The sequence below is a fragment of the Mizuhopecten yessoensis genome, unplaced genomic scaffold (genome assembly GCF_002113885.1).
Source record: "Mizuhopecten yessoensis strain PY_sf001 unplaced genomic scaffold, ASM211388v2 scaffold6135_1, whole genome shotgun sequence".
NCBI lineage: Eukaryota > Metazoa > Mollusca > Bivalvia > Pectinida > Pectinidae > Mizuhopecten > Mizuhopecten yessoensis.
Genome location: NW_018406397.1, coordinates 391986 through 404211, shown reverse-complemented (window position 1 = coordinate 404211; position 12226 = coordinate 391986). Strand labels below are relative to the sequence as shown.

At 34.1% G+C, this 12226-nt stretch overlaps 1 protein-coding gene across 1 annotated transcript in view; it reads right to left on the bottom strand.

The window, feature by feature from the left end:
• Positions 1-5168: 5168 nt before the first annotated feature.
• The window catches only part of LOC110451534 (coiled-coil domain-containing protein 181-like), a 30659-nt gene continuing 23601 nt past the window's right edge, over positions 5169-12226 (bottom strand). The window contains exons 7-8 of the mRNA XM_021499607.1: positions 7954-8105; positions 5169-7062 (exon numbers count right to left, since the gene is read on the bottom strand). Of these exons, the coding sequence (XP_021355282.1) occupies positions 6891-7062; positions 7954-8105 (324 nt within the window). The 3' untranslated portion in view covers positions 5169-6890. The remainder of the gene's footprint in view (positions 7063-7953; positions 8106-12226) is intronic.

Genomic DNA, 12226 nt, shown 5'->3' with positions numbered 1-12226 from the left:
CTATGATAAATTCATATATACACGAAAATATAACCAATCTGAAGCTATCAATGCCAATATAAACACAAGAGTGGTAATCCTGTCAAATGAACAAGAGGCCTAGAGGCATCCATCTCTCACCTGGATAATTAAGCAATCATTTTCCTGTAGTTACTTCTTATGAATCCTGTCCTTCTTCTGGTCAAATATCATCACCTAGGGCATCCTAGGAGTTGTTAAATTGTTTTTTCATATTTGATGCCGGTGAACTTGAAAGAAAGTCAAGGATTCTTTATAATAATAATATCTTTTATTTTTACAGGGTTACATATTTAGACATAATCTAGTTTACAATACGGCCCTGAAGATGTTATAGCACAACATCACATGTTACGGGCCAAAAACTCTTGGCTCTTGTGATCTTGAAAGTAGGTCAAGGTGATCCATTTACCCATAGAATCATTATAGCACTACATCCCAGGTACCTACTGACCAAATGACATCATGATTGACCTCCTGGTTATTCAGAAGCAGTTTTTTGAACATGTTTTTTTTTATATATCTGACCACTGTGGCCTTAAAAGTTGGCAAAGGTCATTTTTATTGTGGAAACTTATTGCACTCCATGCCAGGCACCAACTAGCCAACTGCTATCGTCCTGGGTCTCCTGGTTGTTCAGAAAAAGTTGTTTAAAAGTGTTGTTTTTTTTTTTACACATTTGACACCTGTGACCTGGAAGTAGGTCACGGTAATTTAGTTTGGGGATTATACAGCACTTCATGCCAGGTAACTACTAGCCAACTTTCATACCCCTTGGCCTCCTGGTTATTCAGAAGGAGATAATTATTTAAAAGTTTTTACATATTTAATGTCTGTAACCCTGAAAGTAAGTCAAGGTAATTTATTTGAGCTAACATTATAGCACTACATGCCAGGTACCTCTCATCGCCCTGGGCCTTCTGGCCAGAGACGTATAATACGTCTCTGCACGAACTAACGAATACACGATCGAATTCTCACAGGTAACTCACTGACCAGACTATCGTCACCAGGATCGATAAGCTGTCAAAACAAAAACTCATAGATCATGCGTGGTTTTGCGAGATCAGCGTGAGTTGCCAATCTCTGTATTATACGTCTCTGTTCTGGCTAATCAGAAGAAGTTGTTAGACCCCTGTAATCTTGAAAATTGGTCAAGACCAGTTATTTGAGGAAGTTTATAGCACTCTGTCCCAGGTACCTACTGGCTAAATAGGATGACCATATGTCCTCAAGTAATTGTGTATATAAATATCTTTCAATTTATCGATAATTACGACAAGAAAAGATTTGCAGGTTCATTAGAGTGTTTAGTATGACAATGTCTTACTTTTCTCGTTTCAGACGCTGAAAATGTTGTTAGGAACTATTACCCGATCTGTCAAGGTCATTAGTCAAGGTTAAAGGTTCAAAGGTCACAGGCAAAGCAGGATGGGGGTATATCAATGTGAGCCTCTGCTCACAATGTTTTTATTTTATTTTGGAAAAATAAAACAGAACAAAACACCAAATGTTTATATACCACAGTTTATTTTTTTATATCACAAAAAACATTTTCTGCAAAATGAAAAAAATAAAAAGAAGAAAATAATGAAATTTTCCACCAATTATTACTAAATCTCTTTCATCAATCTAGCTAGCAATTACACCATAATCTTACAAGTCTAAATTCAACTTTGATAGACATTAATTTTTCTCAGTGTAGTTTCTTAGGAGATCTCCATGGTTCTTGCATCAGTAGAACCACAGAAATTATAAAAAAAAAATGATGCCTTTCTGTACATAAACACCAAGTTGAAATAATGATCACATCCACTTTCTCAGCATTACTTGTCATGAATCTTAAAACAAACAAAAATGGCCAATTCTTGTATACGAGAATGCAGTTTTGAATTTGAAAATGAAAGCTAAAGTTTAATATATTGACATTAATGTTATGGCCAAGAGAAACTTTTCTGATTACCGGGTACAAAGACCTTATCAAATCCTTAAGTTTCTTTCACATCAGCTGATTATCATACTTCACATATTTAATTCTTTTTTGACATAGTGATAGAGGAAAACGCAATCACAATAATTGTGNAAAAAAAAAAAAAAAAAAAAAAAAAAAAAAAAAAAAAAAAATCAGTGTTAGACTATTGTGTTGAGAACTAGACTCGTAACAATCTCGCTTGATCTAGCTTCTACATTGGATGGACGGAAAATGGACACATACTGGACAGAAAAAAAGACATATCTGATAAACAAATCAAAGCTTATAAACAGACCCAAGTGTAACATGTAAAAGTTAATATGATACAATTATAACAAATTGTTATGTTAAATATTAATATAATACATATTGAATCTATTTTTGTACAAATCAAATTTTTAAATCAATATATATGTATATATGAACATTCAGGGAAATTCTAAAGCATCATCTACGAGACATGACTTTATTTCTACTAGTGAAAAAAATCTTAGTAAAATGTAGAAAAAATAACTACACATTCATCTTTAAACCAGTAACAACAGAGAAAATTTACCTTGGAATTAAATGTATGTATAAAATGAAAAATAGCATTATTTCTACTCACTGGGGTCAGACACAATTTCTGGGTAGAAGTGTAAAAGGAATAAAATGAAAGGGAAAATATTATACAATTCTTTTACAGTGGACCCTTTTCCCATTTTAAGTTAATCCTGTAATGTTGCCACCGTAACTGGTGTTGTAATTTTACCTTTACAGAATAACAGTTTAATGGTCCCTTTAGATTGGATGTGATGCTACCTACTTCAGATGTGGTCTAAATTTGTCTGATGATACAGACAAAACTCTGTGATAACTAAACAGGCCAGCTTCTGTAAACACTATCAATGACCTATTAAAATGGGGATCAATAAATCGTGAACATTTGAAAAACTACACCACTAACAAAAAAGAGAAACAAACTTGTTCACAATATGAATTACAACACCTCTATTGTACAAACATTCACTGTATATCACAGATTCCTCAAGGCAAGAGTACTGATTTCTGTACATGTAGTAACAGACATATATATACACAGGTAAATTTGATTTAAAAAGACTCAAATTGATGAACGTTTCCACATGGACCTTTTATACTTTAGTCTCATTCAATGTCTACTGAAATGTTTTTTTTGTCAGTTTTGAAATGAAGGAAACCAAATTTGGTTTTCCAATTCTTTGTAGTCACAGACAATAGATATATATATATTCAGTTCTTCTGAGTATTTTCAGGACTACCTGTGTTTGTCAGTCCTACTAACAGTGCTGGGGGTCATCACCATGGTAACGGTACAGGTCACCATCACATGACCTATGAAACATACATTCTAACATCAGGCTGGCCTCTTTCGTTATTTTGAATTCACAGATGCATTCAAGTTTCATTAATCTAATCAGATTACAACAATTGGCACAATTAATTTTTCTTAAAATATTTTTCAATAAAACATGAAAAATGATATGACGCGATTCCCAATAAAGCACTAGAATATTTAGCTTTAGTTTAAGGACAATAAAACAACAATGGAAAGGTAAACAACAAATGACAGGTGTTGTTTGGTAATTAATGAAATTTAAAAGAACATCACTCAAACACTGCAACTTCTTTCAGAAACTGGAAACTTTTCAATTAAAAACATGAATGACCATATTTAATCAAGTCCACTGAAATATTATAGTTCCCTACATAACAAATCTACTATTATCTTAATATTGCATAAATCTTATTTCTACATCTATACAACTTTGAATTTTAGCAAAATGTGTTGCCTAATATTAGAACTCTGACCACAAGCAACCTTGGACATAGAATTTTTAAGATCATCACTAATAAAAATCTGAATATCCAATGGCAAGACCAAAAGTTTATCCAATATCCAAAGACCCAACGATAATGATATTCACAAGCCATTCTGATTGATATTTCTCGCCTGTGCCCTGCTTTGACCATCAATGCACATATCAGAGAAAATAACTTAAATGCAAAAACTTCATGTTGATAGAGATGAGATGCTTACAAAGTCAATGGACCATGAAAGGTAGGCCGCATCCAGTATTTGATGCATGGGTCTAGATGTACTACCCAAGATGCATCTTTGGTCGAAGTTTGGTTGGTCTAGCACTTATACTTTCAGTGACCGCTACTTCGTGGCGGCGAGGAGGCAACATTTTTGATAAATTGTTCACGTCAAAGTGTAGGGAGACCAATGTCAGTAGCTAATAGTACAGAGATGTTTTTCAATCCTTTACAATCATCTGCCCATCAGTATCTGCTAGCCTTGCTCGTGAGGTAGTGGAGAATATGGCAAGTTGCATAGCAAGTAATGATGCTGCTTTATTAACTGTACTTCATTTCTGTGTTATGTGACTGTGCTTTGCTCTTCCATTTCGTGTAAACGTAGCTGTACTCATTAAAATCGTGTACATCACAATGTTGAAAAAGATGTCTTTCATTATCGGTCTCAAAAAATATAAACTTACAGTTTAATTGAAATTTCTTTGTATATACCATAAACCAAATATTATCACTAACGGGACACTTTTATTCACAAACATCAAATATTACATGTAGTTTTCAGAAGTGGAACTGGACGGCAATTTTTCTTGTAACAATTAACAATACACATATCTGACAATAGTTATTTTGATGAGAGAACTCTTTGATTTAGCATATTCCAGATATTTAAAACATGATTAAAATGAAAACAAATTTCATATGAATATTGGCAGTCTCTTTATCATATGAATGAAAAAATAGGCACAAAGACAGTCAATGAAAACAGAATGAAATTCTCAGGTAGAACTGAATTTCAAACAGAACTTTTTAGGGAGACGAAGTAATAACTGCGTAGCTATCAATTATCAATAATATTCAATCTTTACTGTGCAGCATAGAATGGGCAAAACACAAATGTCTGCAGTAAACACATTCACATGTAACGTCTATGAAATAAAAATGGTAAAATATAAGATGAAATGAAAAAAAAAAAATGTCATTCCCGTTTACAGTACAAAATATAATTTAAATTCTTTTATCAAATGATGGAAATAGTACATTTTATTTTATCTATACATGAAAGACATTTTCATTTACAGATTTTGAAAAAATATTGGAAAATAATGGATGGAATGTTTAATTTTTAAAAGTAGTCTTTAATTTGTAGAATAAACATAAAAAAATCTCCCTAAATTGAAGGTTATCTCCCTTAGATCAGCAACATATAGTTCAAATGGGCTGAATTGTGTATTGCAGGAAAACTCTATTTCAAAATAGTTTAAAAAACATAAAAATTGTCTATGATGTACAGGATTATGAAATGAGAGGGTTCAAACAAACAGATGACAGATGACTAGTAATTTCTCTAAGCTTAAAAAATGTTGTCATCAAGATCCAGTTTGGCTTTGTTACAATCATACCTTACTGCATTTATGCATACTAAAATTTAAACCATATGGAAACTAAATGAAAGAGACAGGAAAACAAATGCTAAAGCTGGGCATTGTTTGTAACAGACCTGATACTCAAATCCCTGAACCAGACAATATCTCAAGTAATTATTTAACAAATAATTTAACTACTGTATTTTTTTTCTGTTTTTTTTTTCTCCAGGAATCCAAGAAACAAAAAGTGTACAATTTCATATCAGAGAATGAGCTTGCAGGCAGATTTTTAAAATCTAATATCTTAACCATTATTTTCCTGGTAAATACTGTGAAATCAGATATTTTTGAGTGCCCCAAATTTTGTGGTTCCCTGACAAAAAACATTTTGTGAGTACAATGTACATGAATTTGAGGATTACAAGTGGCCACCCAATGGGGAAATTGCCTTATATCAAACTTTTAATTACTTCATGGACCTATGAATTCGTGGATAAAGATTACCCAAAAAATCAACAAATTAAAAAAAACCCATGAAAAGTAGTGATTTCACAGTTTTGAAAATGAAATCTACTAGCTCAAGGCTTTAGGCTTGTGGAACTGTATTTCATGAGAAAAATAATCTAAGTTTACACAAATTAAGTATGGCAGTAACATGACTTAAACTTTGTCTTCATTTTTCTCACACCTGTCGTAGGTTTAAGTACCAAATAAAACAGACAATTTAGTCAGACAATGAAAAATATACAGAAATATATGAATAGATAGAATTTGTTATACATATCTTCTGACTAAATTCAACAAATAACTAGATGCACTTTCCTTTAAACTTAAGGCGTATAACTTTACTATTTGATTACTCTAAATTAAATGAGCCTGAAATCTATTAATTGATATTTAACCCTTTCACCCCCATGTAACTTAAGTAGACTCTACCATGCATTGATCTGGATGAGTCCATTATGGTCTACAGTGGTGAAAGGGTTAAAAGTTAAGCTGTGAATCATTTTACATTGACCAACCGCACTGAGTTTATGGTCAGTATAGTTCACAACCAGTATTACAATTAATGATTACATCTGTTTTGTTTCTGTTAACAATTACCTCGGGGGACACAAGATGGAAAATAATCTTCTAAAAGTTCCAAATATCTAAATTCTAACTTGCATATTCATGTCAGCTACTATAAAAAAATATCTACAATCCCCAAATGGCACAATTTTTAAATAATTTGAATATTTTCCTCAGGTCTATCTAGTTATCAAGCTAAAATGTACAATAAATGGAAAATAATAGTCACAGTAACGATAAGAAAATAAGTCAGAACAACACACAAGAGCCACTTGTTAACTATCAGCAGCCGGAGTTACTGGTCTGCGCACATATATACTTAGTGATATCGATAAACCATGACGGACAGCTGAATAAAGTTTTACTGCATAAATTATTCTACAAATTATGAAACAAATAATTAAAAACTAAAATCTGTATCCGTAATAATCAACATAGCGAAATGCGTTTGATTGGCGAACAGCTTTCGTCAATGCCTGTGTTTTCCGAGCCTTTCTTGCCGCGATTCGCATCATTCTTGCCTTCTGTCTTTCAATTGCTCTTGCTCTTTTTAGATCAGTACTTTTTCGTCGGAGCCAGCTGAAAAATAACCAGAATGAATTATAAGTTAGCGTATTTTACTAGGAAGTTTTTTTATACATGTATGTAACATTTCTAGCAATAAAGACCTTGGAAATGTTTGGATACAGAGGAGTACAGATATTGGTTGTATGCAAAGAACAGAAGCTTCTACCACGATGACATCTCTTTCAACAGGACAGGAAATTTGCCATAAACAGCAGTAATCACCAAATGACCTAGCAGTCAAGGCAAGGGTGCTTAACTTATTTACCCCTGAAGACACATCTGAACTCTTCCAATTCAAAGGTTGGAATACTTATCATTATGAAAGTTCTTGGGTGAATGGATTAGGCTCAAAATGGTATAATAGTTTAGTTATGAGTACTGATATATAATGCTATATGATCGGTAATATTAGGTTAACAGATAAGTAAAGCACTTAACTAAGTACACTGGTTAATGAAGAAGATTTGATCCCAAATCCTGGTAATATATTTCAATAACAGTATTACTGATGAAAAATTCCAATGTTCATTCATCCTTGCCAGCTCTCCCTATTTTGGAGGGAGACAACCAATGTTGGACCCTAATTGGCCTAAAATTTAACATTTTCCACAAGTGAATTTGCAAAATTTTTACAAGATCTGAAAATTACATCTAAAAGAAGAGCTCAAAAGATGCTATCTAAAATTGCTATATTTTACCTGGGGGTATATACACACAGTCTATTTACCCTTTTTATTCCTAGCACACATAGTCTCCCCCATGGAAATTTCAAAAAAGTTGGCAAGAATTTTCATCACTTATTGGATACTGACTTAAGTTGGATGTACCAGTAAAACCTACACCCGACAGGTCTGTATTTACGAGATAAAAATTACAATAGAAAACTGAACAATTTTTACATACTCCCTGAAAGCCTTGTCACAATCATCTCGTGACCGTATGATGAGTCCTTCGTTAGTCTCCTGCTCCTGCCGCTTCGACAGTAGCTTTTCTCTCTTCTTTTGTTCCGACTTGGTCTGTACCCACTCCTTGAACAGCTCGTTGTTCTTTTGAGTCTACAAAACGCAGCAAACCATACATGTAAATACCGGATCGAGTGACAGCAGTAACCCTGTGTTTACTTGTCCTGTGTAACACTCCATCATTCAAACACACGTTTCATACAAGGCTTCGCAAACAAAACCTACCTTTTTACGTGTGAAACTGTCTGTTAACATGCATACCTTAATGCATCGTTGTTAATAGTACATTTGTATGGTTTCGTATCACTCTAAAAGCATCCTGACACTCCCGTAATTAATTTAACTATCTTTGTGTATTTCAAAATGTATACAAGTCAACCAAGTGAGAAATATTTTCTGTATTATGGTGACCTTGACCCTCTGAAACACAAAATTGTTGGGGGCATTTCATACTTGACTATTGTATGAAGTTTCATTGAAATCTATTTCAGATGTTATGGTGATTTTAACCATTTTCTATAAATTGTAATAATGACTTTGACCTTGGCAACCTGAAACACAAACTTGTTTTATGTATATCCATAAAAAGATTTCTATTGGAATGAGTTTCATAGAAATCAGTTCAAAAATAAAGTGGTTAAAGCACTGTCATGCCTACAAGAGGGATGTTCCCTGGACGCATTCATCTTTAGAACAAAAGGTAGAAACATCAAGGCGTGCCTTCCAGAAATCATAACCTTCATCCATGACGTTGACCTTTGACTTATGACTTTGAAATTCCATAGGGTTAATCTTCTTGTCATGGTCAATTATTGTACATGTACCAAATTTGGTTGAGATTGGATTAACATTGTGCTCTCATAGATACAACATCATTTATTGATTAACCCCACATTGTAACTAAGGCATTGTGCTATCTTATTGTGAGAAAAATCTCCTTCACAAAAGAGTTCCACGTTAAAAAATCTATCCTATGTCTTATAGAAATAGTAGTACTTTTCATTAATTGGCAACACTTCTGAAAAGTACATAAATTTATAACAGGCCAAACTCCACTTTGGATTGAATACGGTAGAACCTCAATATAAGGCCCCTTGTTTTACTTGCCACCTTATTTTTCTTGCTTTCTTAAGAATTCCTTTGTTTTCCCTCAATTTATTGCCAAACCCCTTTATATCGGCAAAATATCTCTCAACAAAATGATGGCAGTACAATGAGGATTTACTGTATGTATCGACAAAATATTCAAAAATCTACTTCAGAACAAACAAATACATAAAAAACCACAACCAAGGATGTTAACTCCAGCCCCAACTTTGAAACATACAGGACTATTCTAAAAAGGATGTGCTCTGCTTCATTACTGGAAAATAACTGTTTCTGGTTGCAAGACACTAAATCACAGATGTCAGTATAGGGGGTCATGGGTGTTCCCAGTAAAAAGACCTCACACAAACAATGTTATCCTACCCTGGTTAAATGTACAGTAATCTTATTTCATACTGGGCTTTAAGTTCCGTTATAATCAGGGGCTGAGGTTTCTAAACACTAGAGTCAATATTCAGCTTATACTCGTAACCAATGACAGAAAATTTAAAGCCCTGTCGATGTGGAATACTGTTGCTGTGAAGGCATAAATATATGTAGGTACAGGCAACTAGAAACTGAAACACAAACAATGTGACAGACAGTGTCTGGTGTCTGCAGGTAAATAAATACATGGGGNGGGGGACACACAGTTTTGTTTGTTTGTGTTTACCTCCTATTAACAGCTATGGTCATTTAAGGATGTGGCAGGTTTTGGTAGTGGAGGAAAGCTGGGGTTGCCGGAGGAAAACCACTGACCTACGGCCAGTACCTGGCAACTGCCCCAGTCTCGAACCCGCGACCTAGTGGTGGAGGGCTAGTGGTAGCAGAATGTCAGACGCTTTAACCACTTGGCAAACGTGGCCCGTAGGAACACACAGAATACTCTACAAGCTAAACTAACTACAGTAGAACCAGTTGTCAAAGTTTAATTTATGCAGTGGTTTAGCTGTGATTCAAACCATATCTATCTGTGTAAATCTTGTCAGATCTTTAACTCAGCTATTCCCCTAAACTCTACCGTATTATTTACATCTTCTAACTATTCCCTGAATACCCCATACATAAAAAAAATTAAAATGAAATAGTGGACGAAATGAGTAAGATTTAAATTTCGAAACCACTTGGCTCTATCAAATATACGAAGAAAAGCTGGAAGTCACTGTTGTCATTGATTTCTTTCCTTGACGTGGTAGTGTTTAGTTTGATCTGTTGTTTGTACATATACTAGCTCCTGTATCCCTTGCACAGCCCCCCGATAAATAATTTTTGTAAAATTAAAATTGACATATATTTATATGTTTGTTTAGGAATTGAGCTGAGAAAAAACACACAAACAGAAACTATGGTAAGACATCAGCGAAAAAGCATATAGAAAACACACAGCAGAAAGCTTGGTAGATACAATACATTCATACAGTAAACAACACATTATAAAGATGTGTAAAATACATGGGAATACACATTGAGAAAAACACACCAGAAAATATTCTAAGATACCTAGGAATACACTTGGAGAAAAACAAGAAATCCAGCAAACAATTTTTATCATAAAATTGTATAATGGGCCTCTGATTTTAATTAGATTGTACCAAATATGAAAATTCATTTTCAAAAGAATCTAAATCTTCTATGGCAGTTAAGTAGTTGAAATATGGTAAGAACATGAGTGCAAAGGAAAATGTGCGTTTCTTATGTAACCTGGAAATAAAAATAGCACATGATGTTATATTTCTTACGATGCATACTAAAATGATCAGTTTCTTTACTCTGATGGATCCATAGCCCCCCCAAAAAAACACCATGATGGAATTCTGCTTATCATGATTTTGACACAATTCCAAGGAAAACCATGCAATAGAACCTGCATAAGACACCACCCTATCTGTCACTACAGCTACAATAGAACCTGCATAAGACACCACCCCTTCTGTCACTACAGCTACAATAGAACCTGCATAAGACACCACCCCTTCTGTCACTGCAGCAGAACCTTTTTCAATAGTCCTTCTATTCTGTCACTACAATAGAACCTGTCTCAATAAGACATCTGTTCTGTCCAAGTAGCACCAATCTGTAACTAGATACCACCTCTTCTGTAGAACCTGTCTAAATAAGCCAAATTTCCGGTCACTAAAGTAGAACTTGTCCCAATAAGGCAACTTTTCTGTCACTACAGTATAACCTGTCTGAATAAGCCTGATGTTCTGTCATTACAGTATAACCTGTCTAAATAAGCCAAATCTCCTGTCAAGAGGTAGAACCTGCCCCAATAAGGCAAATGTTCTGTCACTACAGTATAACCTGTCAGAATAAGCCAGATGTTCTGTCATTACAGTATAACCTGTCTGAATAAGCCTGACGTTCTGTCATTACAGTATAGCCTGTCTGAATAAGTCAAATATTCTGTCATTACAGTATAACTGTCTGAATAAGCCTGACGTTCTGAGTATAACCTGTCTAAATAAGCCAAATTTTCTGTCACTAAAGTAGAACCTGCCCCAATAAGGCAAATTTTCTGTCACTAAAGTAGAACCTGTCTAAATAAGCCAAATTTTGTGTCCCTAAAGTAGAACCTGCCCAAATAAGGCAAATTTTATGTCACTACAGTATAACCTGTCTGAATTGTAAATGTTCTGTCATTATAGTATAAACTGTCTGAATAAGCCAGATGTTCTGTCATTACAGTATAACCTGTCTGAATAAGCCAGATGTTCTGTCATTACAGTATAACCTGTCTGAATAAGTTTGATGTTCTGTCATTACAGTATAACCTGTCTGAATAAGCCAGATGTGCTGTCATTACAGTATAACCTGTCTAAATAAGCCAAATTTTCTGACACTAAAGTAGAACCTGCCCTAATAAGGCAAGTTTTCTAGCACTACAGTATAACCTGTCTCAATAAGATTAATGTTCTGTCATTACAATATAACCTGTCTGAATAAGCCAGATGTGCTGTCATTACAGTATAACCTGTCTAAATAAGCGACATTTTCTGTCACTAAAGTAGAACTTGCCCCAATAAGGCAATTTTTTTCACTACAGTGTAACCTGTTTAAATAAGCCAAATGTTCTGTCCCCAAAGTAGAAACTGCCCCAACAAGCCAAATGTTCTGTCACTAAAGTA